Source organism: Bubalus kerabau, chromosome 16 (genome assembly GCF_029407905.1).
Source record: "Bubalus kerabau isolate K-KA32 ecotype Philippines breed swamp buffalo chromosome 16, PCC_UOA_SB_1v2, whole genome shotgun sequence".
In the NCBI taxonomy this organism is placed as follows: Eukaryota; Metazoa; Chordata; class Mammalia; order Artiodactyla; family Bovidae; genus Bubalus; species Bubalus kerabau.
Window position 1 is genome coordinate 64,398,157 of NC_073639.1, and position 27,985 is coordinate 64,426,141.

The following is a 27,985-nucleotide window of genomic DNA, read 5'->3' on the forward strand; positions in this document are numbered from 1 at the left end:
CGTGCTTAGAAGTCGATCTCCTCCGTACCATTTCTGGGTCTCCGGCCACGGCAGATGGGGGAGTGGGATCCAGCCTTTTGCTGGAGCTGCTGCTAAAATTGGGGGCGGCATTTCTTGCGCCTCCTTCCCAGAGTTCCCGGGTTTTGAGGGAGGAAATCCCTACTTGGGAACGTAGAAGAGATTGGAAGACGATCAGAGCATGGGGCAGGCTCCTCAGGGCTTGAACCGTTCTGCAGCTGCTATTTTGCGTGTTCCGACCTCACATGCCTGTAAAACCTGGGCCATTAGGTGCCTCGCATCGGATCTCAGTGGCGGGTTCAACGCCGGAAGCTCAGGACTTATCCGGGAACCGCTTTGGCGTCGCCAGCCCCAAGCTTAGGCCTGCAGTTCCAGCGAACCAGGCCCGGCTGAGGCTCGGAGAAGCTCCCCTCAGTCAGGCCGCTCGACAAAACGCCCGGCTGGGGCTGGAGAGCCGAGAAAAATGAGGGGAACGTGCTCCGAAGGCCGGCGGCCCCGTGCTGGCTTCGGGCACCCGGGCGCGCCTCCTTACGAACTGCAGCGCGACCGCTTTCTCGACTTTTCTGTTTGACTCCTTTTTTATTTTTCACGTTGCTTACGACTGGGGGAAAAGGGAGGACTCTTAATGTTAAAGGACTTCTAAGTTTAAGGCCCGGAACTGATGAACGTGAATTTTCAGGACCTGGCCTCTTCTGTGGATCTTTCCTCTCCTGTGTTTTTGATCTTTTGCAAGAGGCGGGTTATTTCAGGCATTTGGGCTACTGCAGGGAATACTCCTGTTGCCAATTTATATCAACAGGGCTCTGCTGGCCTCCTGTAATTTGACAAAGAGAAAAAATTCTCAGAAGGGCAGTAGGTTTGTGTTTTGTTTTGTTTTGGGTTAGTACCCAATGGCTTCCAAAAATACCCAGGCCTTATCTTTATTGGCTCTTCCAGAAGTCCAGACAAATTTGACGGGCAGCTCGCTTATCGCGGGGGAGCCTGCGCAGCGGAGATGCGGGCCTTGCCTCCTCCCGCTGTGACGCGGGGCTTTCGCAAGAGGATGTGCGTGGTCATAAAGTAATAGTAATGCTAAGAATAACGGGACCTTCTGCAGCCTCCTTCAGCGGGGGAAGGAGGTGCTGGGAGCTGGAAACCGCGAGTGGCAGCCTAGTAACTGCCCCCTCCTGTCACCAGAACTGTGCTTCCAACCTTCTCTTTTTCTCTCTCTGCGCCCCCCTCTCATCTGTCTGTCGCTGGCCTTCCCGTCCTCAGAGCAGGACCCCGAGCGGTCGCAGGGCCCAGGGATCACCATGGCCGACGCAGACGAGGGCTTTGGCCTGGCTCACACACCCCTGGAACCAGACGCCAAGGATCTACCCTGTGACTCCAAACCGGAGAGCGCGCTAGGGGCCCCCAGCAAGTCCCCGTCGTCCCCGCAGGCGGCTTTCACCCAGCAGGTAAGAAGGGCCTCGGGGCCCTTTGCAGAAGCCAAAGCCCCTCTTTTCAGGGGTTGAGGCGGAGCTGGAAGCGGGGGCAATGCCCATAATTACCCTTTTTCTTCTTCTCCCCATTCAATTCCACCCTTCTCTGCCATGCCTCCCCAAATGCCAGTGTATTTCTATCCGCTGTATTGTGACGACTATTTTTATGGCCATGGGATTTTTGAATCCGTGGAAGTGGTTAGGGGGAGTCATAAAGATCCGGCTCTTTGGAGCCAGCGAACAAGGGTCCAGATCCTTCCTTTCCTGCTGCACGAGGTGTAAACTCGGTCTGAACGCCTCATTAAGGGCCGGGTCAGCGGCCGCTTCAGGCCGGCATGAGCGATGGCTTGACCCCTCTTCAGATCTGCCTTAGCCTTCGCCTCCGCCCGCCTCCTCCGCGTCGCCGCCCCAGCCCCGCGCGCCGCATCGTATGTCTGGCGTCCGGGGCCTGGAGAACTGGCGCTGCCCGGGCCGGCGGCGGGGAGCGCGCAGGGCTGGGTGGGGAGGGCGCGGGGAGCCGCGGGCTCGCCTGGCTGAAAGCTGGGCCCCAGCCGAGCGTGAAGTCTCGCCTCTCGCTCTGCGCCCTTCACCCGGGCGCCCTAGGCGCTCAAGGCGTCCTCTGTAGACCTTGATGATTTTTAAATAGGTTGTCAGAGGGCTGGAAGTGGTTGTCTTGACCTGGAGAGATACTTGCACGTAGCTGAAACCCTTCTTTGGGATTTCGATGGCGTTCCTGGCTTTTCCATCGCCTCTCTCCTCTGCCCTTCCTATCTCAGGAATATGCCCCTATATTTGTAGCGTGGCAGAGAGCACGCATTTTCAGAAACTTAAGAGGTTTTCTTCCAGGAAAAAACAAATCTACCTATTAGATGTTTCCAAGTTATTGCAAAATGAAGACATATATATATGTATATATATGCATCAGTTTTGTAAAACTTGTAGTTGATATCAGGGATGTTAAATCACTGTGCCCAGAATCAAAACAGCTTGAAGTGAATGAAGCTGGATGGGAGGAGGACCTAGGAGGCATATTCATAGAGATATTTGAGATTTGATAATTAAGTTTTGTTTGGGACTGTGGCAACCTATTATATAAACATTTAAAAAAATTAAATTTCACCTATGTCTATATATGCACCACCATAGGGAGATTAAACACACACATATACAGTATTCGCACATCTGTGTGTTTTTGTGTGGACATCTGGGTGCCTACATTGGAATATCCTGAGTGAGTTTTTCGAGATTGAGGCTTTTTTTCCCTTTTCCTTTTTCTTTTAGCTGCCTCTTGGCTAAAATGTAATTGGTTCTTTTTTTTTTCCCCTCAGCCCCATCCTCCCCATGCACATTCTGGAATGCCCTAATGGTTGGGGTTTTTTTTTCTCTAGCCTTATGTTGGTGGCATTAGAATGAGATGGATCTGCACCATGGGGTTAAGACCTTCCTGGACAGAGCACACACACACAAATTCCTGGGCAGGGGCTGCTCCAGAGCCCAGACAGTGCTGGGGGCTGGGGGCTGGGGGCAGTGGTTCAGCCTATGAGCCCACTGGCTTGAAGGGGAAGGAGGAGAAAACTCTGTGTTTTCAGGGTGTGTGGGGAGGGAAGGCTCATTGTCTCCAGGTCTTCTCTGTGTGACTTTTCTCTCCTCCTATAGGGCATGGAAGGGATCAAGGTGTTTCTTCATGAAAGAGAACTGTGGCTGAAATTCCACGAAGTGGGCACAGAAATGATCATAACCAAGGCTGGCAGGTGAGATGGTCTCCTCTGTGGTGGAGGTGCAGGGAGCTTGTGGTAGAGATGAAGAAAGATGTGGGAAATCAGAAAAAGGAGGGAATAGAAACAAAGAGAGGAGAGACACAGAGATGGAATATGAATATATTTTGTTTGACTCTATTGTGGTTAAAGAGGCATGGCGAATTCCCCCCAAGATCGCCATCAGTGTAAGGGAAATAAAGTACCTAAAAGATTTGATTCTTGAAACTGGGCATTTCTTCCACCTCCTATATAAGAAGACTCAGAGCTTGGGAGGCCATGCTCTCTGGATGGATCAGTAATGAGAGAAAGAAGAGATGAGATGGGAGAGCCCACGGGAAAACAGAAAGGTGCCGAGACACACAAAGATGAGAGGGGGGCTTTGGGTTTCATGGGATCTCAGACTTGATTCCTCGCCCAGACCCTCCTTCCCATTCTCCCTGACCTTGGAGCGGTTCCAGGGTCGCACCCGATCGCCAAACCTCGGAATCGTTGAGTGTGTTCGCTACCTCTTTCATTGTTTATAGAAAAGAGGCGAAGCCTTTGAAACTGAACCGGGGCTCGGCCGGGCTCTATATACAGACACCGATAAACACGGCAGTTTCGTCAAGACATTCACCCCCAGAGTTCCTCTTAAAAGCTCGCAGAGTTTTAGCTAGAAATGCGAGACTTCTGGGGGAGGGGGTAGGAGGGTCGTGCTGCTCGGTGTCCCAGCGTCTGGGTGCGCGCGGGCATGCGTCCCGGCGCGGGGAGCACCCCGCCGCGGCCCTAGCAATGCTGGACTGGCCCTCCTCGTCCTTAAGAGGCAGAAAGCCCCCGGCCTGCGCGGAGCAGGCGTGTGAAGCCGAGGAGCCGGTAGGCCCGAGCCACCGAGTGTGTGAAGGGGGCGGATGGAGCCGCCTCTCCAGACGCCCACCGCTTCTCCAGCCCAAGCCCCCCGCAATAAACTGACAACAGTGACATTTATTATTATTTGAAATTAAACAATGTCTGCTCCCCTGCTCGGCCCCAGTGAACTAGGAGGCGCGTTCTGTTTATACCAAAGAACTCAAGTCCTCTTCCCATTCCGCCGCCGAGGAAGGGAAGAGCGGCCGGGGCCTCCTTTCCCCCTCCCCAGCCTGAGCTGACGGGATTTAACTATAAAAGGCCTGCGAAGCCTTCTGCGCCTCCGCCTCCAGGCGCGCTCCCTCGGGCAGATAAACACTGCGAGGCGAGGCTCTAAGGCCCGAGGGAGAGGGCTCCCTCACCAATTCCCGCCATCCCTTGGCGAGCCAGGTTCCAGCCACTGGTTCTTGAATCCCGATCGGCCTTGGTAAGGCTTTCGGGGCGGCCTCCATCGGAGGCGGGATGGAGACCTGGGAGTGCTCCTGGACGCGGAGAGGGAGCGGCCACGGCGCATTCGGGGCTGCGGAACCTCCTTCCAAGCACCCGATTTCGCGCAGGGATCAGCTTCTTCCAAAACCAAATTTCTTCGCGGAGGGGCAAAACGTTTAGACTCTCCATGTTAGAGTGCCAGCGCCTTGGAGAAGCGGTGAAGCATTTATGAATGAATTCCTGGTCGAGATTCGTGTCAGAGGTCACGCGCTGAGCCATACCCTGGGGGCAGAGGACTGGGGCCAGGACGCACCTTGTGTGGGCACCCACGCGCGGGCAGTCCCAGGGCGCACCCACCTGGGTGCTCACGTGATGTGCAGCTCTGCGCAGAAGGGCCAAAGCACCTGGCTGGGCGAAGCAGGCCACTTTTTTCCGCCCTTAAACCTAATACGCATTTCCCTGCCCCCGAATAAGAAAGTAGGTGTCTGGCTTTGAAAGGAGCATTTAGCAAGACTCGAAATGCGGGGTCCCTTTCTGGCCCTGTTTGAAACCAGTCTCTAGAAGCTCTCTCCTCCTGGTTTCTGTTTCTTCTGGTAGATAGGTGTAGCCCCAGCTTGCTTGCTCGGCTCTGGACCTTTCTCCTCCCCATAACTTGGAGGGAAACCTGGGCTGGATCTTGGCAAGTGCGGAGCAGGGGCCACCGTATCTCCTCCGTTTCTTAAAAGATACGTTGATTCTTTTCATAAAAATTTGTGGATGCGATCTTCAGAATATTTGGATTAATTTCCTCTCTCTGTCTCTCCGCCTCTGCCCCTTCTAGGCGGATGTTTCCCAGTTACAAAGTGAAGGTGACCGGCCTGAATCCCAAAACAAAGTACATTCTTCTCATGGACATCGTTCCCGCGGACGACCACAGATACAAGTTCGCAGATAATAAATGGTAGGCAACACAGTAGCAGGGTGGGAAGGGCGGGGTGGACCCTGCAAACCCAACTTCCCTCTCCCCGAACCAATAAACATTGTTTTGAGCTCCTACTGTGTGCTAGAGGTTTTTGCTGCCCACGGCTCTGCATCCTCCTGACCTCACCCTGAGAAAAAGAAAGAGCAGCCAGTAGCTCCCATTTTATAGATGGGAAAACTGAGGCTCAGAGGAAGTAAAGTGCCGCTGTCTGTTGCTGGACTGGAGGGTTTGTGGATCTTTACACGGGGTATTGTTCCCAAGCGTTGGAGCTATTTCTAGGGGGCATAAACCATTAACAGTTATTATTTTTTTTATGAGTTAACCTGCTTTGAACATGCCTGTTTTATGAAATTGCAAAATCCATCCGGGGTATTTGAGTTAAACAGGCAGGAGAGGAGAGGTTCATTCTTTGGTACTTTGCTCTCCCAGCTGCCAAGAGTGCAGAGGCTTGAAGACGAAGCCCCTTTGGAAAGCCCGCAAGGATTTTTTTTTCCCCGAGACTTTTGTGCACATCCAAGCTTTCCAGAATGCGCCAGTTGTTCTGAGATGCTGCGAGATGGAGCCCTTGGTGCTGGGGAAGGAATTAGGTGGAAGGCGAAGGAGCCAGTCAGTTGGTCGAGTGTGGGGCAGGGGGAACGCTCACTTGGACACCGGCTGTAGGCTTTCTGGGCATCTGGCATTGTAGGTGCCCGAGCAAGACCTGAGGGTCAGGCCGTTTCCAGATCTGTCTCGTATTCAGCAGCCGTTGCCCGGCTCGCGAAGCAGCCGGCACCGCGGTGCGCTAAGTCTAGGCCGGTGGCGCCTCTCCTTGGTCTAGGTCTGTGACGGGCAAAGCGGAACCCGCCATGCCGGGCCGCCTCTACGTGCACCCGGACTCGCCGGCCACGGGGGCGCATTGGATGCGGCAGCTCGTCTCCTTCCAGAAACTCAAGCTCACCAACAACCACCTGGACCCATTTGGGCATGTGAGTACCTCCCGCGGTCCTTTCTTTTATCAGCAGGTCCACACCTCTCTTTCTCACCTTCCCCCTCCTCTCCCTCTTTTCCAGAACTTTCTCTCTCTTCCTGGCTCCTTGTGCCCACCCATGCTTTTTTCTTTGCTCCATTTCAACGCCTTGGCCTTTTTCTCCCTCTACCTTTTTGACCTGGCCTTCTTTCTTTTCCCTTTCCTTGCCTCTTTTTCATCCCTTTTTCCTTTTCTCTTATTTCTCACACCTTCTAATTCTTCCTGGCTTTCTCCCCCTCTCTCCTGCTCAGACATCTGCCCCTGGCAATCCTTCCTGTTATCCATTAATCCACACTCTGGAGTGTGTCTTTCCCGGCTGGCTGGTGATTGAGTCCCTCGGTTCTCCTGGCCTGGGGCTCACCCTGCATCTCTGATGCCAGCATCCAGCCAACCTGCTTTTGCTGAGGGACGGGGGTTGTGGGGTGACTAAAGCTGTTCACTCCGGGCCTGGAATTCCTGTTCGTTCAGCCCCATCTGTGATTAGGGACTGGTTGCAGTTCTGCAGAAAACATGGGCCCTCTAGCTCGGTGGGTACTCAGCACAGATCACAAAGGCTGGATCACAGTGGGAGCCTTATACCTTACCTTTTGTTGTTGTTGTTCAGACGCTATGTTGTGTTCAGCCCTTTGCGAACCCACAGACTGTAGCCCGCCAGGCTCCTCTAGCCATGGGATTTCCCAGGCAAGAATACTGGAGTGGATTGCCATTTCCTTCTCCAGGGGATATTCCCAGCCCAGGGATGGAACCAACATCTCCTGAATTGGCTGGTGGATTCTTTACCACTGAGCCACCAGGGAAGCCAATGCCTTACCTACCTCCTTCCAAATCCTCTTATCATCGGAATGTTCTAGATGAAAGGGAGACCCTAGGCCCTCTGCTTCCTCTTTTACAGATGGGGAGACCAACCCCCCAGAGGCGAACTCTGGTACCCAAACCCCTTTGAGCTTGACACTCTTGGGTTTATCTGTTTGTTCCAGTTTCCAGCTTTTCCCTCTCCTCCCACCATGCCCAGAGTGGGCAAGCCCAGATCAGGCTCTTACACCTGGAATCTGGATTGACCCTAAGAGACAGGGGCCGGGGGAACCCCCTGAAACTGCAAGATATTGTGGGTGTAGTCTCCTGCCTTCCAAGAGAATATGTAGCTCCTAGCAGATTCTCTATAGGATATCATTCTCTCTTCCCCAAAGAAAAACCAACAGAACATGGATTTTGGGGGAAACGTCCCTAAATCTCTTCACTGGACATGATTACCAGGACAGAACACAATCTTTGAACTCAGAGTTCAGAAACTTTAGTTTGCTGATTCCACCAAATGAGTGGGGTGGACCATCTCAGGGCATTTGACCCTCAGAGCAGCTTAGAGAAGAGGATGGAAATACAGCATTTATAACTGGGAGCTCGCGGGAGGGGAGATGACCTGCCTGAGGTCACACAGCTTGTATTTGCAAAGGAGGATGTGAGGCTAGGTCTAATTCCAGAAGCGATCCAGGTCCTGCCACTGTCTGTTTAGAGAGAAGATCAACAAACACATGATCCCCAGTTTGGGGACATGAGGGCCCTGGGTGCAGATGCATTTGGTTAGGAGGGAGGAGGGTTTGTGAAGGTTCAAATGAAAAATCAGGTTCCTAAGGCCTTAGGGCTAATGCCCTGAGCCCACAGGGTCCAGTGGTGGAAGGGGACCACAGGTTCTTCACTGATGTCTTCAGTTCCGCTCTACATGTGGTTGGTGTGAGACCGGACTGGCCACTCCGGCAGAGCAGAGAGAAGGAAGAAGGTTCATTCCCTTTCTACACCGTAGGAAGAGATCGCAAAGGGGCAGAGTGGGTATTTTCTGGGCAAAATACTGGGGCCTCCTTTGCGTTTAAACGGGGTATTTTGCCGGCAGGGTCCAGCTAGTGGTGCATCCAAGCCAGGTGTACTCTCCAGCTTGCGTGGGGGTTGGCGCGTGGGCTGTTAGGTTTGGGAAAGCATGCTGAAGCGAGGCTTTAGGTTAAGCAACAGAGAGAGAGAGGACCATTTTGTAAAGGACCTGCCTGCATCTTCCCGGGACCGCATTCTTCTGGAGGCTAGGAGCCCTTGGTGGGGGGCCTCCGTGAATCCTTGGTCTGGGCTCCTTAGCTTTCCCTCTGGGGACTTGGGTGTGCCTTTGGGGTCGCGCTGGGGTAGACCCCTAGGGAAGGCGCGCGCACAGCCCCGCGCCCGAACCCCGGGCGCCCATGCGAGTTGCAGGTCTTTCCGAGCCCGCGGAGGAGCGGCTCGGGACTCCTCAGCTGCCACGCATTCCCACCCTAAACTCCGGACTCGGAATCCAAAGCCGCCCTAATGAAATTAAGGGCCATTAGATCGCCCTCGCGCTGATGTCTCCACACTGTCCCCGGCCGTCAAAGCAATTTGGCTAAGCCGGGACGATGGCCGCGCCGGCCGGGGGCTGCGGCGGCCCGCGGGGCCCCGCTGCGTCTCTCTGTCGCCACGCCGCCCGGGCCGGCGTCGCTATCGGCCGGGGAGGCGGCCGGGCCGCGGCGGCCGGAGATTAGAGCCGCGCGGCCCGGGGGTCGGGGAGCCGCGGGGTCCCGAGCTTTTCGTGCCCCTCCCCCGGCCGGGTCGGGCCGTGCTCCCCTCCCCCTCCTCCAGGCCGATCTCAAGGGTTGGCCCAAGGACCCTGCCCCAGGGTCATCCATGCAAATAATCAAAGACACTGAGACTCCCTCTGCCGCTCAGTGTCGCGATCCTGGGGAAAAACCAGGCCAGATTTTTCAGCTCAGGAAACGCGGCAGTTAGCACATTCGGTGGGTATAGCTCTAGAACGTTTTGACAAACATTAGCGTTACCAGCCTCCCGGCGGCTGCCAACTGCAAGGCGTCAACCAGACAACACATTCGGTTTTATTAGTGAGGATGCTCGTCTTCTCTGGTTGGTCCTGCTCCAGAGAGAGAGAGTGGTGCCTGCAGACTCGTCTTGGTCTTTACTGTGGAGGTTGTAATCATAGTACAGCGGCAACAGGGAGACCCCACTGGCCCCTGAGACCCCCTCCCCAAACATGGAGAAGGTAGAAAAGAAGGAGAAAAATATTGCCCATGAAGTAGGATGCCCCAGTTCTGTTTAGGGCCAAATCTGGAGATAATTCCAGTGGTGGATCCTGAAATGTAAAATTGGAGGAAGGGACTCTTGAGGCCACCCAGGCCCCTGTTTGGTGTTAGGCGGGGCTCTTTCTCCCCCCATCTCACACCCTCCCCCACCACTTTCCTCTCTTCTTCATTGACTCCCCTTTGCACATTATCCAAACAAAGGACCAAGCCCGTGATTTTTCCTTCAGTTCTGCAAATGCTTGGTCTCTTCTGCATCTCTTTGAACTTTTTTTGAGGGGCGGGGGGAGAGAAGGGGTGGTTATTTGTATGTATGTTTATTTGTTTCTGCACTCCTTTCATTCAAAAATTACTGCCCAGACTTCCTTGGGGGCACCAATTCCCCAAACTTGCTTCACTCACATGGAGGGGGCGGGAAGTGCCCTATGTAGAGAGTTAATTTATTAAGCAAACTTTATTAAGAATTCTGATTTACTACCCCGTGTGCTTTTGGTAGATTCCTGGAATATTACTGTGGCTTTTTCAGATGGAAATTGTCATTTTTGAAATGTTTCTTTTTAATGAAGTCACTGGCTTCTTTTCAAAAACAGGAGTGAAAAAAAATCAGACCTTTTTTTGAGAGTCTATATAAGGAACGTAACTTTGGGGTGGAGAGTGGGGTTTTATGGAAACAAAGGGGGTTTGATGTTTCTTACCATCTCATTTTCTTTATTATTTTTAGATTATTCTAAATTCCATGCACAAATACCAGCCAAGATTACACATCGTGAAAGCAGATGAAAATAATGGATTTGGCTCAAAAAACACCGCATTCTGTACCCACGTCTTTCCTGAGACGGCGTTTATTGCGGTGACTTCCTACCAAAACCACAAGGTAAGCCCAGGACCCAGGAACCAGCAGGCCTGGGGTCACCTGCTTGTTTGCATGAATCTGCAGGGGGCTTCTGCTAAAACCTTAAGCCTTATGGGCACCTTTATTCCACCCTACAGTGGGCATCAACTTCTGTCCAGGGGGCTGAGGCAGGAACAGAGCTGCAGCCTAAGGATCGCAGCTGTGTGTACTGTATTCACAGGCTTGGCTTGAAAGCCATACTCCCACACACTAGATTGAAATTGTCAAACCATAGCTGACCACCTGGTATCAACACTTATCCTCAAATGCAACAAGAAGTCATCCGCCTGCAGTGGTGGAAAGATCAGTGAAAAGAAAGGTCCCCTCATTGATGGGCTTGGTGCCCTTGGGTGGGGAACCTGGTGCCACCCTGCCTGGGGCCACCTTTTCTGTGTGTGTGGGGGTGGTGTGTCGGTGTCCTTTCCTCCTCTACTCTTGCCTTTTGGATGCATTTCAGCTCCCATCAGGGGAGGTGGCTGAGTTGCTGGAAACCTTGAGCTTGGATCTTCCCAGATGCTTTCTTACTTGTTTCAGTAATGACTGACCCCAAAGTACATACTCAAGCAAGACTGGCATTGCTAAAAGAAAAGCAAAAACTGAGAAACTTGTGTCACCAGCTGCCTGAATCGAAGCTCTGGGGACTTAAATAAGGTCCTGCCAGGACACAGCCTGGTGTGGGGAGATGTGCACAAGGCCAGCTCATTGTTTCTGGTGGCTGCAGTGTTGTGTGGAGGTGGGATGTCGCAGATGGGTTGTGTCACTGTCAGACCCCCACGCTGTTTGAAATTCAGGCCCCAGTTTGGTCCTTCAAAGCTTGACAGGGATGCTAGAATAAGATGCCTCCCTAACTGCAGGTCAGGGGGTAGAGATCTTGCTTGGGAGAAAGGGCTCATCTTGACTTGTCGTGGTTCATGTCTGTTCTTTAGAAACCCAAGTGCCCATAGTGATAGTGATAGTGAAGTCGCGCAGTCGTGTCTGACTCTTTGCGACCCCATGGACAGTAGCCAACCAAGCTCCTCAGTCCATGGGATTTTCCAGGCAAGAATACTGGAGTGGGTTGCCATTTCCTTCTCCAGGGGATCTTCCTGACCCAGGGATGGAACCCGGGTCTCCCACATTGTAGGCAGACGCTTTACCGTCTGAGCCACCAGGGCCCATGGATTCATCTTATTGGCCTGGATATTATTGGTGTGGGGAGGGCAGGACTGAATGATTCCTAAACCTCGATATGGAAAGATCTGGAAGCGGGAAAGGCAAAATATAGGGGCTGGGGAGGCATCGCTGCCCCCCTCTGGGGTGGTAGACTCTTAGGAATATTGTGAAGTGATTTGGGGTTAGGGGCTGTGGGAGGGGAAAGTGGTGAGGGGGTCCACATGAGATCAGTGAGGGCGGGTCATGTGGATGACTTACGGAGGTGGACAGGGAGCTAGGGTGCCCTCCCCCTCTATAGTGCCCACCTCTCCCCCATCTGCAAGAGAAAAGTGGGGTGGGGGGAGGCTGCAGAGGCTGTGGAGCCAGGCTGGAGAGGCCAGGTTAGAGTGAGAGATGGGCTTAGCACCCTAAAGCCTCCAGTCACCCCTTGAAGGTCATTTCATGCAGGCTGTGTGTCGGCTAATCCCCACCCCTAAGGAAGCCAGGGCAGTTACGAAATGCTGTGGGTAATCTCCAAATTCAGATTGTCAGTGACCAAGCCAAGCTGTGATGGATGGTCCCTTGCAGGCCACATGGCCTGTTTGGGATCCCAGGCCTTGGGCAAGCTTCCTTTCAGCAGAAAACGCACTCCCTCCTATCCCCTAAATGTGATTACTTTTTAAAGGAAAAGAAGGACTTTTTATGTTATTATTTTTAAAAAATTTCTACCCACTTTAACCAATAAGAGAAAAAAAACGGTAGGGTCAAGTGCCCTGAAAGTTGCTATGCTGTTACAGGCTAATTTGAGTCTGGCTGCTAGAAACCTGTTTCCTCTATGGCTGCTGTAAACCTATGTTTAACTTTGTGGTGATGGCTACAGGGGAAAAAAATGAAAAAAATAGCAACCAGAACGCTCAGTTCCCCATATGTGTGTGTGTGTGTGTGTGTGTGTGTGTATGTGTGTGTGTGTGTGTGTGTGTGTGTGTGTGTGTGTGCTTAGAGCTTCCTTGTCTTGACACAGGGTCCAAAAATATGTCGAATCTTTTTTTTTCTTGCCAGGAAAACCCAGGTTCATCCAGAGAGAGGGGACAGGAAGTGATAGACTTATGAAAGCGGCCTGGTAAAGAAACACATGAGTGTTCAGGTCCTTTGGGAGAAATCCCCAAGCTTTATATATTAATAGCAAAGATCTTAGGGATTCCTCAGGAATGGGTAGATTTGGGGGACCACACAGTCTTTCTGTGTTTATAGCTTTGTTGAGGCGTAACTGTCATATGATAAACCACACTATTTGAAGTATTCAATTAGCTGTTGGGCATATGTGTATGTCCATGAAACTGTCACTGTACTTACTTGTGAACACACTCAACACCCTTTAGATTTTATTTTATTTAAAGGTCTTCTTCAATGCATATATTTGCTCATCTATGTGTGTGGAGTGCCTGTCCAATGGGGTGTGTACGTGTAAGTTTTGAACACAATCTAGGAGATTGTGTATCTAAATGCTCATGGGTCCCAAAACGTGAGTTCCCAAAGATGCATTTGAATATATGTGGTTTTTTGTTTTTTTTTTTTGCTGGCTTTTTCTTCCAGTTTTATTGGGATATAATTGACACACATACTGTATGAGTTTCAGGTGTACAGCATCACACTTTGACTTAATGTCATGAAATAAGGACCGTGATCAGCTGAGTGATGAATATAGGTGTATTTGAGGATCACACAGGAATTACTGATTTTCTTCATTGGTTGAGCCAAGAAGCCAGGCTGAGCTGTACATACAGGGGATTTTTTTTTTTTTTGAGCCATCCTGGCATCCATAAGAAGGATTTCAAGCACTCAAGGAGATGACTTTCAAGCACTCTCTCCCGCATGAGGTTTTCTCCACTTTTTAGTTATCAAGTACCGATAACACCTATTTTCTTTGTCAGGAGGAAGTCTAAAGCAGTGTATTTTTCCAGTTGCATTCAGGCCCCTGCAGACATTCCCCACGTGGATATATGATGTGTGACTGAAATAAGCGGGGCAGTTGGGTTGACTGTGATTTGTGGGCTCTGTTTTGTCACTTTATTGCCCCACCTGGATAGGGTGTTGAGACTCTTGGCTTTGTGGGTAAAAGCCACCTGGGCTGTTCCTCATCCTCGTGTGTTAGTGCCACAATCTGGCGGTAGATGCTTGGGTTCAAATCTATCTGACTTGGGCAAATTATTTAACTCAGTTTTCCCCATCTGTAAAATGGGAATATGAAGAGTTTTTTTTTTTTTTTTTTTTTGGTTATTATCATGGTAGGGATTAAAATAAGCTAATCCATGGAACGTGTAATCACGCAGAGCCCGGGTACAGAGTCAGCACAGGTTGGTAGTGATGAGTCATGATCGACTTCATAACTGATCAGTTAACAGTAACAGGGCAACTCCATCCAAAACACAGGTTCTGGAAAACTCTTTGCCTATCCTATTTTAGAATCTGAAAAGCTGAGATTTTTAAATAAGCTCTTATTACTGTGGTTGAAACATAACTACAACTACTTTGTGGTCTAATTGGCTCATTTCCTGATTGTTCTGTCAGTCCAAGGACAGTTTGCCTGGCATTATGCTTTGGAAAGAAAAGCAGGCTATGTGATTGAATTGCCAGGACAGTTTGGAAAAATGTGGTTGTTCAATGGCAAAGTCCTGTCCGACTCTTTGCGACCCCATGGACCGCAGCACGCCAGGCTCCTCCGTCCTTCACTAGCCCCTGGAGTTTGCTCAAATGCATGTCCATCGAGTCGGTTGGAAAAATGCGAGCCACCAAGTTTTGTCCCAAAGGGCTTAGTGCCTCCAGACTGGTCTTTGCATGCAGGTACCAGGTGGAGGCAGGTCTGTGGCAGGCTTCATTTCTTACACTGCCATCACACGCCTGTATACCATGGGGTTCCTAATGACACGGCGTATTTCCTGAGCCCAGCTGTGATCCCAAGCTGGATTTGGGGGTTATTTCCCCAGATGGTTGACAGCTTGAAAAAGATATTTAAACACTCGAGTCTTCCCCAGCGACGCTCACTCTGTGAAACAGGTTTTTGTAAGGTTTACGCTGCAGTTGGCAGCGCTCCCAGGGCAATCCCTAGAAATATTTAGGTGTTAAAAAAAAGGTCACATGGGCATTTCATTTCCCCGCTTAGGCAACAATGGCTTTGTATGCAAGCATGTCTCTCCCTTCAATATTAACTTACTTTGCCATTAAAAGGCATTTTCCTCCTGTTTAAATCATTGTGTATGGAGCCTGTATTTATGAGGTATGAGCTCTCTGGTCGGGACCAGGAAATGAACCCCTAATAGAGAGACATAATTAAGATTTTTGGCCCTCTCGAGGATTTTTTTTTTTTTCCCCAAAAGCGAGAATTCACAACAATTATTCTCATTAATTTTTACAACCTCTGTCTCAGTGGTTGGACCTGGCATTTATATTTGTTTTTCTCCCGATCAGGCCCCTCCCCCGGATATCCGGTTTTATGCTGATTTTGGAGGGAGTACATTTGTATGACGCATGGAAATCAGTTTCAGTGGAGCCTTTGGGTAGAACTCAGACATCCAGGTGTATGGGTTTGTGTGCCTGTGAGTGACTAGCTCCACGTTAGGAAGGGAATTTCATAGACAGAGTTATGGTAAATGAGGGGACTAGTATGAAACAAGATAGACATTTTCACCAGCCCCTAAGCTTACATGTTAAGATTTCTCAGGGGTAATTCTTGCAACCATAGCCATCTATCCTCAAATCTACAGAGCAAGGTAGATAGGTAAGATCCACACATCTCCGTGTATGTCTCACCAATTGTGCGCATCTCTGACAGCATATTTTTGGGAGGTATGGTATAAGAACAAGAATTCTTTTTCTGTTTGAATTCTGTTTGAGGTGCAAGGGATTTCATAGACAGGGTTATGGTAAATGAGAGGACTAGTATGAAATAAGATAGGCATTTTCACCTGCACCTAAGCTTACTTCGAGCAGAAGTTTTTTTGAGCAAAAGATTTTTGCTGATAAAATACCAAAACCCACCCTTTTCTTTTTTTGCTCTGGGTAATTTTTTGTGTGGAATAGCGATGTCATGGAATAGGCATTAATTCAGCCCAGTTGCCCCACCCCTATTGTCTTATTGTTCTCAGTATTTTCAGGAGCTGACTTCTGTCTCCGATGGGTGGGTGAGGGGCATAAAAATCGGGATAAGGGTTCCCTCCACCCTTTTTAAAAATGATCTAATTTTTACTCAACATTTTGAGAATCTCTCCCTCCCACCCCTCACCATTAAAAATGCTTTATGGTTTTATGGTTGCATTTTGCTGTCATAAAACTGGTGTGAGAAAGAAACCCCCGCTAGGTGATGGGGCTGAGTTGAGGAGTGCACATGTTCAAGATTGTTATCCAAAGAGACTTTGTATTTAAAAAAATTTTTTTTTATTGAGATAAAGTTGATTTACAGTGTTGTGCCAGTCTCTTCTGTTTTCCACAGAGGTTTTACAGATGTTTCTATATACTCTGAAGAGTTGATTCGAAGTCAGAAAGTTGCAGAAATGGGTTACCATGTTAAAAAAAAAAAAAAGAAGGAGAAGGGAATGTGTATACATGGACATCCCCACACGTAGTTTAAAAGTTTTAAAGTTGATTTTATTTTTTTGAAACAGTTTCAGGTTCATAGTAAAGCTGAGTGGGAAGCAGAGCCTTGTATAACCTCTGTCCGCTTCCCCCCACCATGTCCAACCTCCCCTACTAACAGCATCCCCTCACCCCCACCCTCAGAGTGGGACACATGATACCACTGATGAACCTGCATCGACGCATCATCACCCAGGTTCTGTAGTTTGCCTTTGAGTTCACTCTTGGTGTTGTAGATTGTGGGTTTTTTTTGTTTTATTTTTCGGTTGTGCCATGCAACTCATGGGACCTTACTTCCCTGACCAGGGATCACACCTGTGTCTCCTGCAGTGGAAGCTCCAAGTCCTAACCCCTGGACCACCAGGGAATTCTCTAGATTCTGTAATTCTCTAGATTCTGTGGGTTTAGACAAATGTGTAATGACACGTCTTCACCGTGATGTATCCCACGGAAATCATTTCATTGCCCTAAAAATCCTCTATGCGTCTCTTGTTCATTTTCCCCTTCCTCCTAACCCCTGGCAACTGCTACTCTTTCTGCTATTTCCCTAGTTTTGCCTTTTCCAAAATGTCATACCGTTGGAATCACATAACATTAAAAAATGTTAAGTTTATATATATTTTTATTGTGAGCACACAGACTCATATATAGTAATTTTTTATTCATGACAGAGTCCTGGGGTTAGAAGGAAATGCTATAAGACCATGTCTAGCAGAAAACAGAATGTTCTTGCCCCCAAATGGACAAATCTGTACATTCATTAATTATGCCTAGTTTCTCAAAGCAACTTCTTGGTTTCTCGAAGTCTGTAAAGATGTTACTGGGGGGTAGAAAAGATGGCTCTGTGCGGATCTGAAGATGATGGAACCATAGGAAAAAAATCTGTTCTTGTTCTAACTATCTTTCTATTCATCTACTACAGAAAGGGAGACTTACTTCGGTACTGGTTTATGTTAAATACTTCTGTAAAAGTGTCGGATTTTCCTTTGCAACAAAGGGAAGGCTGGCCTTCGGTTTGGAACTTTCTAGGGGTACCAGTAGAGAGAATTTGATACACTTGTTATCTTTGTATTGACTTGCAAGTGTTTCCACTTTGACATATAGAAAAGTGATGTAGTATATTTATAAAATAGATTTAAATAAAAAGTGGTTGATTTTGGACACGTACACAGTGGTCTATTTAAATGGATAACAACAGGGACCTACTGTAGAGCACAGGGAGCTCCGCTCAATGTTACATGGCAGCCTGGATGGGAGGGGAGCCTGGGGGAGAATGGGCACATGTGTATTTTATGGCTGAGTGCCTTCTCTGGTCACCTGAAACGACCACAACATTGTTAATTGGCGATACTCAAATACAAAATAAAAAGTTTTAAAAGAAGAGAATCAGTAAGAAGCCAGTAGAGGAAGAAGAATGAAATAATACAAATAATCAATCTGAGTAAGACCAAAACTATGAAAGAATAAATAAAAGACAGTAAAAACAGAACATAATTATGACTACCTTAAATTTTAATCAGTAATTATAATTCAGTAGTTAAATTGAAAATAAACAGAATACTGGGCTTCCCTGGTGGCTCAGTGGTAAAGAATCCATCTGTCAATGCAAGACATGTGGGTTTGATCCCTGGAGAAGGAAATGACAACCCACTCTAGTATTCTTGTCTGAGAAAATCCCATGGGCAGGGGAGCCTGGTGGGCTACAGTCCTTGGGGTTGCAGAAGAGTCGGACACGACTTAGTGACTAAACAACAACAAACAAAATACTAAGAAGTAAAAAAAGTGGTTTGATTTAATAAAAATATTAAGCAGATTAGTAGACCAAGGCTATATAGGTATAATAATGATGATGAAGTGATTTTTGCATGACCTCTGATGAACACTGCCTTGGTGTCTGTAAAGCGATCTGATATATAAAAATTCAATTCACACACAGTTTTTGGGACATACTTCTGGCAAACTTCATAGGGATGTACTCTTTTACCTAGATCTGCTACTATACATTCATGCTAACAGAATATGTTGATGATTTCAAGAATATGTGTGATGGACCTTGAACCAAAAGACCCCGTTCTATCACTGAGTTTTAGACATGGCAACAAAAATTTCCCAGAAGAGGATTCTTTCTTCCTTATATAATTAAAGAGGTTTGGAGCTGTTAGGTAGCTCTTGTATATATTATAATTCTATATGTTGGTCTTTATTTAATTAGACACCCTCCTTTTCACTGGAACTAGCAAACTCTGTGAAAACTATGAAATGAATGTGAAATGAGGCATAGTAGGATTTCGAGAGCAATAATCAAGTCCTTCCCAATGGAGATTGCCATGCTGCAGGAAACTGACATCGTGTCAACATGGTATAATTTTCCAAGGGGGTGGAGGACCAAGTGTTGAGGACTGCATTGTGTTTGAAACACAAAATGCTATGATTGAGACAAAAATGCCAATCCAGCTGGAATGATGCAGAGTATGACTCCAATTAGTGGGCAAACTGAAACCAGGTTTTTGTCCCCCCTTTTATAGACAGTCTGATCTAGGACATTTTTCAGAGCCTCCTTTTGAATGCAGTGGTGGGTCCCGTTGATGTGACGGGCTTAATTTGCTTCTTTGGGTTGCCAGAGACTGTGTTTCCATGATATTTATCATTAGCCGGGTCACCAGGCGGTTTTATAGCAACCAAGTGAACAAGGAACTCCCTCTCTGTGCTTCCTACAGATCACCCAGTTAAAGATTGAGAATAATCCCTTCGCCAAAGGATTCCGGGGCAGCGATGACATGGAGCTACACAGAATGTCGAGAATGCAAAGGTAATAAAGTGGGATCCTCGGCTCCCTGCTCTCTGCATCCCTTGCCCTTCAATAGCCAGCAGCCCCAGAAGACCAGGCACAGAGAAATGGGGCCCTGTTGCCATAGAGAGAAATGAGAAAGAGCCTCTGGAATCCCACTTTCTGAAACCCTTCATGAGCACAAGTGCATGCTAAGTCACTTCACTGTCAGCCACCAGGCATCTCTGTCCATGGGATTCTCCAGGCAAGAATACTGGCGTGGGTTGCCGTGCCCTTCTCCAAGGGATCTTCCTGACCCAGGGGTTGAACCTGTGTCTCCTGCAGCTTCTGCGTTGCAGGCGGTATTTTTACGGCGTAAACCAAACCCTTCATGTGGTCTCCTCTATCAGACGCTCTGGAGCGTGTAGATTTGGGGAAGACTGTGTATGAGGGAACTTGACCGTTTGCATCAACCCACGGAGCAAAAGCTACAATTTTCTCCTCTTTCTCTGCTGTCTTCCTCTCTAGTGAAGTCCCCTCTCTCTTTCTTCCCATAAGTCACCGCCGATGAATGATTTTCTTTTGGCAACAGCTCTTGGTAAATGAAAGGGGAGTTAATGGCTTGATTTCTGTGGGGTGATATACAAACTTGACACCACGTGGCCTCCCAGGCATGGGGCGGGGATGGTGGATTAGAAGCTGGTGATAAAAATTGTTTGGTCTTTTTACATATCCTGTGGTCTTGGTCGCTGATATGATGAATAGGAGGGGCTGTGGCAAATGCACATAGTGGGAATTCGGTCTGATTTGAAACGATTGTACAAGCATTGCCAGTTTTGTCGAATATTCTCTTGGTAGAGTTCCAAAATAACTTACCATATGGCAAGAGAATTCGAAATACATTTTGATCCTTTTGACCAAGAAATGTTGTTTTTTTCTTCCCATTTTGGTGGGTTTAGCATTTCAAAATAAAATGAGGTCATTTAGGAAGCTTATCCTTATCCTTTCTGGAAAACCCAAAAAGGGAGAGTTGGGCAGATGGACACATGTACTCATTCAAAGGAGGACAAGAGACCCATGAAGAAGGAGAGAAAGGTCCCACAGCTTTGTGGTTTAAACGTTGGGTTTGGAAATCACATGCTGTAGAAATCTTTTTCAGATAGCGGGCTTAGCAGATCTAATTTTGCATGCTTTTAAAAAATAAATATGTCATTATCTTCGGGTGGAACAGGTATACCAGACTCATATGAATTCCTGTTTTCATAACTGATTTCCTTCATGATGGTGGACTTGTAAGATGCTTTATGTGGTGAAAATAACGAAGTCCTTAAATTATTATTTAGAAACATTTTTGGCTTTACGTGTCTTCACTTGGAAGTTGGAGTTGAATTTAGCCTGTGGTTGGTGGAAAAGTTGATAACAAACATCACTTGAAGGTGAAAGAGGCCAAACTATTTTCAGCTGTCGGCTCAGGGAGCCACGTGTTGTTTATATGGTGTCTAAACCCCATCCTGTCCTGATGGTCATCTTGTCATCATGGCAGCTTAGCCACTGATGGACGGTCTCATCTTGGTCATCCTGCAGGTAGGGGTCCAGGCTGTGCAGCTGGGGACTGAAGGGCTTTTTCCATCCCCTACTTCTTCCCCCCTTTCCATCAGGTCCTGGGCAGGTGGGATTATGGGTTTAAGGTTTTACAAGTAGCCCCCTCAATTTTACCTGGTCACCTGGTCTCAGAGGTGCTACTTTCTTATCATGTCTCACAGTTCACCTCCTTTCTCCATCTAGGCTGCCTTTCCACCAGCAGCCTCACCTGCCACAGCCTCCTAACCTCTTTAGGCCTGACACCAGCTCTGTTCCCCTCCCAGACATGTTCCAGGCAGCTGCCAAAGACGTCTTGTCCCTGTGCTTGGTCGCTCAGTCGTGTCCAACTCTTTGTGACTCCATGGACTCTAGCCCACCAGGCTCCTCTGTCCATGGAATTTTCCAGGCAAGAACACTGGAGTGGGTTGCCATTTCCTTCTCCAAGGGATCTTCCCAACCCAGGAATGGAACCGGGGTCTCCTGCATTGCAGGCGGATTCTTTACCAGCTGAGCTACCCAGGGAAGCCCAGAGACATCTTTATACAGCACAAATAAGACACATTTCTTCACAGCCTCAAACACTCCTATTGCCCTCCGTGTCAGGTCCAGACGCCTTGGTGTGTTTGACCACGCCCTTCCCATCCGGCCTGGCCACGCCCCCTAGCTTTGTTCCTCCCGGTGTCCCCTCTCCCTTTCAATCAGGCTGAAGGAGTGGCTCCAAATCTGTCTTCTATCTATTGTTTTTGGCCCCGTGAACACCACGGTTGGTTAACTAAGCTACATCTTTCCCCCCTCCCCTTCCGTCTCCTGCCCATCACTAAAGCCTCCTTGTAACTATTTCTCCTTGTAGCTGTGCCTTCCTCCAGGGAGCTGCTTCTGGCCACAGACTGCCTGGTCGGCTGTGTCTATTCCTAGGAGCCCTCACTGGTTTTCTGTGTCAGGCTGGGCGCCACACTTTGGAAGCTGGTTGGACAGATGATGGGCATGGAAGCAGAGACAGTGGGGGACGGACAGGTGTTTGAGAGCTCGCATGTCAGCAATCCCGGAGTCTCTTCCTATAGCTCTGAACCATGTGCCTGGTGAGCTATTTAGGCAGAGGACTCTGCCCTAACTACTCCTTAGGGTTATTGCACATTGGCTGTGGGCTTCTTCCCACCTAGGCACCTGGAGTTGGAAGGAAGGAAAGGTAATTGGTCCTCAGTAAGGGGTCAGGGATTGACATGTTGGATTGAAACTCTCAGCCTCACAGACACGTGTGTCTTTGTGGCTGCGTGAGGAGTTGCATTGGGAAACAAAGAGAGTTGGACTGACCACTCTCCAGGCTGAGAGAGTGGACAGGGTCATCCACCCAGTTCTCTGGAGCTGTCCCCTGACGGGGAGAAGGAGCAAAGCAGAGAGGCTCCAGTAAGGTTTGGAGTCAGACAAACCTGGGTTCAGTCCTTGCTCTGCATGTATCAGCCCGTGACCTCGGGCAAGTGATGTTACTGCAGGGAGCCTCAGTATCCTCATCTGTAAAATGGGCATAAATAAAGATAGCTTCCCCTTTCAGGGGTTCTTGTAAGATCTATATGAGAGAGTGCCTGAAGGGTGCTTGGTTCCTAGTCCATGCTCCAAAATATGATCCGAGTCGGGGAGAACTCCTCATTACTCCTAGTTTTGCCCTTGTTCAGAATTGAGTCTGGGCTGTGGTCCCAACTCCCAGGTCACAGTTGGTAGTGACAAGTGGGGAAGATGGCTCTCCGGAGACGGCTCTGATAACAGCCTGGCTGGAACGGCGGGCTCACTGTTGATCTTGTAATCCTGTTTCCTGTCCCCCACACACCCGGTGACAGCTGGCTCAGGCAGCAAAGCGGGAGGAATGAAATTTCCTCTAATTCCAACAATCGGAACGGAGGGAGGGAGAGGGGTGGGGTGATGGAGGGCTGAACCTTAACTCTGCCATGATCCCACGTAAATAACTTTTGGATTAGCTTGGCAAATGTCTGGGCACGTACCCTCCTCCCCTCTCTTCACCCAGCAATCTGTGTTTGGAACATGCGGAGGGTATCTTAGTTATTTTCCAACGTTTATGTATGGTTTCTAGTTACAGAAGCGATAACTGCTTATTCTGAAAATGGGAGAGCAAAGGGAAAGCAGGAAGAAGAAAATAAAATCATTTTGCAAATCCTGTCTCTAGCCGACTGATTAAAATATGTGCCAAGGTTATTTGGAAAGGTTAATCTGTGGCTTAAAAACATCTTATCCTAAAAAACCAATATTTCCCAAATTGCAGTGCCCCTTCCCCTGGTGACAAATGAGATGACTTTAGAGTGTGCCCACAGATACCAGGCACATCAGGCTGATTTCATAGACAATATTGTTTAGAATAAGACTAAGTTCTCTTTTATTGACTTATTTCTTTGGCTGTGCTGCACTGCATTTGGGATCTTGGTTTCGTGACCAGGGGTCGAACTCATGCCCACAAAACACAGAATCTTAACCCCTGGACTGCCTGGGAAGTCCTCAAGACTAAGTTTGAAGGAAGGAAGGGAAGAAGGAAAAGAAAGAAGGAGGGAGGGAGAAGGGAAGGCAAGCTAAGGCTCGTTGTTTAGAGAAAATATTCTTTGTGACCCCATGGACTGTAGCCCACCAGGCTCCTCTGCCCGTGGAATTTTCCAGGCAAGAATACTGGAGTGGATTGCCATTGCCTTCTCCAGGGGATCTTCCCACGAACTAAATAGCAGAAGAGGTGGTATGAAGATTTGGCCAGCGTTGTCAAGGTGATATGCAAATCACAGAAATTCGGGAGATGCACCTAAATGCTCACCCTAGTGAGAAAGCGTGGGCACTTCACTGTCAAAGCTGAATGGGAACTTCCTGGGAGTCAAAGGTCCCGGTGGGGCCAAGGACAGGGGCCATTGAGTGCAGGGAGGTGCTTTTATTGAGAGGATGGGAGTCAGGTTTTGTGGGATGAATGGGATTTTTTCTTTTTGCTAGCTCTTGTTTTTTAATTTTTTAAACTCTATTTTATTGTCAGCTGTGACAGGTCTTAGTTGCTGCACGCAGTATCTTCATCACAGCATGCAGGCTTCCCTCTGGTTGAGGTGCTCGGGCTTAGTTGCTCCGAGACATGTGGGGATCTTAGTTCCCCTCCCAGGAATCGAACCCACGTCTCCTGCATTGGAAGGTGGATTCTTAACCACTGGACCACCAGGGGACTCCCTAGGGCTTTTTTTTTTTTTTTTTTGGCTGAGCTGAGTAGCTTGTGGGATCTTAATTTGCCTACCAGGGGTTGAACCCACATCTCCTGCATTGGAAGGTGGATTCTTAACCAGTGGACCACCAGGGAAGTCGTGGTGAATGGGATTTGAATCTGTTGAGAGGAAGGGTTTTCTGGGTTGGATCGGAGGAGTGCCCAGGGATCTACCCGTTTGGGGCTCTGGAGGAGGCATCAGACTCTAAATATCTCTGAAAGTCAGCTGCCGTGGCACTGTGACAGGGAACAGTGTCCCTAGAAGCGTGGGATTCTAGCGGTAGAAGGGACCCTGGGAGGCAGCGTCTGGTTTAACCTTCCCGCTTTTGCAGAAAAGAAAACTGCAGCCTGGAGACTCATTTGTCTTTATTTTTTTTAATTAATTTATTTTAATTGGAGGCTAATTACAATATTGTAGTGGTTTTTGCCATACATTGACATGAATCAGCCATGCGTGTACATATGTCTCCCATCCTGAACCCCCCTCCCAGAGACTCATTTATTTATTCAGTTTTGGATCTGTTGCTTTCTTCTTCAGCGGACACCCATTCTTTCAGGGCTTACTTTGTGCCAGGTCCTGAGGATGCAAAGGTGAGTCCATGCACCGAGGGGCAGGGTTCACCGATGCTAAAGCAGGCTCTCGAGCTGGGATCCTGGCTAGCACTCTGATGAGCCCTGGGGCTGCCCTAGCTCTATCTCCTCATCTGTAAAAGGAAGATAATTATAGCACCTACCTCCGGGGCTGTTGCATGGATGAGGTGAGGTAATATGGGTGTCCTAATTACTATTGCTATGCAATGAATGACTCCACTCCTAAATTTCCCATCTACTGGCTGCGAAACCCTGGACTCTGAGCTGGCTCATCATTGCTGCATGAGACTCTGAATCCAGGACAGCCAGAGCTCCAGCACTTCGCTTCCAACACCTCTGCACCCACGCAAGGGGGAGGACCTACAAGCAGCCTCGGTCCTCCCATGAGGAGCTCAGAGACCATCACAGTGCTCCGGATTTTGTCCACTTAACAACCTACTCCCGCTCAGGAATGCTCCCTAAATGCTGCTTAGGACGGAAAAGCCAGGCATTGCTTGTTGTCACTGTGCCCAAAGAGAAGCCAGAAATCCCCAGGGAGGCACTTGGGTTTAGCTCAGGGTTTGGGGGTTGGGAAGGATGCTTCTGGACAGGTGTGATTGCTGTCAGGTTTTGGTGGGGACGGCTGCAGGTATCTGACGGCCAGACAAGACTGGGTGTTCAAGATGGCACACCCCCACGACTGCAGTTAACGCTGGCTTTTGGCTGGGAGCTCATCTGGGTGGTCCCCTGGAGCGTGTGCATGTGGCCCATCCAGCATGGACTCCCTCCATGGTGGCGAGCTGTCCTTGGAGAATCTTGAGAGGGCCTTTACTCACTACACCTTGGGAGCCTGTTGTATCTCTTCTGCTACTTGCTGTTGGTTGAACAAGACTCAGTAATGGGCTCAGATTCCAGGAGAGCCAGGGATCCTCCCTCTAGACAGAAGGAAGTCGGAGAGTGTGCCTGGGTGATTTACCACTGCCCCAGCTTGCCTAGGAGCGCCTGACACTATCCCTGGGCTGGAGTGACCCTGGATCACGTCAGGAGGAGATGGGATCCATTTCCTCTTGAACTCTGAGCCCAGGTTGACACCCAATTATGGTGCAGATACCTGGCGGTGAGCATCTTCAGGATAGAAGGAATCACCTGTCTGCCCCGGCAGGCTACACCTGGTCTTTCTGTAGACAAACCCCAGAATAGGAACAGGCAGCAACAAAGTGCTTCCTTGGGCACTTCTTGCTTTATTTCACACAGTGTGGCTGTGACTCATGCCTGGCCTTTCTGGCATACGAGCATTTGTGGAGCATGATGGGGAGACCGGCAGCGCTCAGTGGTGGCAGCTTCAGAGCTCTTCATGGGAGAATTGAGGTTGTCTCTTCCTCAGTCTTCTCGTGGACTGCCAATGCCTTGGCAGGAAGTAATCTCCAGAGCCAGGGTCCCTGGAGTCTCTGGTTAGCCTGTAAAGACTGATACCAAAGTTCTAATATTTTGGCCACCTGATGTGAAGAGCCGACTCATTGGAAAAGACCCTTATGCTGGGAAAGATTGAGGGCAGGAGGAGAAGGGGGCGACAGAGGATGAGATGCTTGGATAGCATCATCGACTCAATGGACATGAGTTTGAGCAAACTCTGGGCGATAGTGAAGGACAGGGAAGCTTGGTGTGCTGCAGTCCATGGGTTCACAAAGAGTTGGACACGACTGAGCGACTGAAAAAGAACAGCAACCAGAGAGCAGATAGGCGAGCCAGGAGTCCAGGTTGGCAGCCCCAGGCTGGGGACATCTCTGTCCACCCACGTGAGAAACAGACCATTGTCCCCTGCCTCTGCAGGGTAGGTCACCTCTTCCTCTTCCACCTTGAGGGTTAGGCTTCTTAATCAGTATCTAAGATCCCTTTGGAAGATCCAATTAAAGCAAGAACTCTGAAAAACTCACAATATAAAATAGAAGAAAAAATGTCAAGCAATTTTGAGGAAATTATAGGGTCTGGGATCCTTAAAAGATTAAAATCCAGGACTTTCCCTGGTGGTCCAGGGGCTAAGATTCTGTGATCGCAGTGCAGGGGGCCTGAGTTTGATCCCTGGTTGGGAAACTAGATCCCGAGTATTGTGACTAAGACCCGGCACAGCCAAATAAATAAATAAATATTAAAAAAATTTTAAACCTTTTTAAAAAAGGTTAAAATCCTTGCACTGGAGCCATCCTTTCTTTTCCAGCAACCCTCCCCCCCGCCCCTCGACCACCCCTGCCTTCCTAATTTTAAATGACTATTCAGCTCCTAACTTCAAATGGTCATTTTTCAAAAAGAAGGCTCAGTGCTCTTGTATTCTCATGCTTGTGGTTAAAGCTGATGTGCTTAGTCACTCAGTCGTGTCCGACTCTTTGCGAACCCATGGACTGTAGCCCCCCAGGCTCCTCTGTCCATGGGGATTCTCTAGGCAAGAATACTGGAGTGGGTTGCCATGCCCTCCTCCAGGGGATCTTTCCGACTCAGGGATCAAACTTGTGTCTCTGATGTCTCCTGCACTGGCAGGCAGGTTCTTTACTGTCTGAGCCACCAGGGAAACCCATAGGATGTCCAGTTAATGAGATGTGATCTCCAGGACAGCGAACATTCTGGAGGTGACATTAACTCCTCACTCCTTGCTGTACTTTTGGCTACGCCTGTGGCTTCCCCCAGGAAAGTGTGAATCTATGTAAAACAAGAAGGCTCTTTATGTTTGGGAGGCCAAGCCAGCCTAAGTTGTAAGTGGAGGTTTGTCCCGAGAGGTCTCACCTTGGTCCTGGTTGTCCATCATTCATCTGCAGCCCCACACCCAGCCCTCTGCTCCCCCAGTGAACCTGCTCTTCAGGGACAGTGTCTGAGGGCAAATCCCCCATAAGCGTTGTTTCTCAAACTTTTGGCAGACATCACAGTTAGCTGGGGGTGGGGAGGCTGGTGAAAAAAGCAGGTTTCTGGGTCTCACCCTTAGAGGTTCTGAATCAGTGGCTCTCGGGAGAAGGTACAAAACTGTCCTTTATTAAGTTATTTAATGGAGGGGTCCCCTGGTCAGACCTGGCTAATTTCTTGGCCCTACAAAATGAGCAAAGATGTGCAGAAAAGATTGTGTGACCTTACCTTCTGGAAACGGAGCTCATGGGCTGGGCTATTTTATAAAAAGGAACCCGTTTCTCTACTTGGTGGCCAACTTTGGCTGAACGTTGGAAGTCCCGAGAGTGTGTCCAGTGTTGTATTATGAAAAATGTAAGACATATAGAAAACATGGAAGAATTGCACGGAGACCACCCATATACCCACTGATTTGGTTCTACAATTAATATTTTGCTATATATTTGCTCTATCACACATCTATCCACTGATGTATCTCTCCATGCACCAATCCATCTATTTATCTTTTCATCCTTCAATGCATACATACATTTATCCATCCACCAATCTACCTATTCACCAATCCATCCATCCATCCATCTACCATCTTATTTTTTAAAATTTCTATCTTATTTTTTTAATTTACTTTTTTTTCTCAATAATAGAACTATTTTATTAAACATATGAATGTACTTATTTTGTACAACACGCATTTC

At 48.7% G+C, this 27,985-nt stretch overlaps 1 protein-coding gene across 1 annotated transcript in view; it reads left to right on the plus strand.

Annotated features, from left to right (window-relative positions):
* The window catches only part of TBX5 (T-box transcription factor 5), a 49,937-nt gene that overhangs the window by 768 nt on the left and 21,184 nt on the right, over positions 1-27,985 (plus strand). Inside the window, exons 2-7 of the mRNA XM_055549997.1 lie at positions 1,273-1,457; positions 3,138-3,232; positions 5,370-5,489; positions 6,328-6,475; positions 10,321-10,473; positions 18,969-19,060. Of these exons, the coding sequence (XP_055405972.1) occupies positions 1,311-1,457; positions 3,138-3,232; positions 5,370-5,489; positions 6,328-6,475; positions 10,321-10,473; positions 18,969-19,060 (755 nt within the window). The 5' untranslated portion in view covers positions 1,273-1,310. The remainder of the gene's footprint in view (positions 1-1,272; positions 1,458-3,137; positions 3,233-5,369; positions 5,490-6,327; positions 6,476-10,320; positions 10,474-18,968; positions 19,061-27,985) is intronic.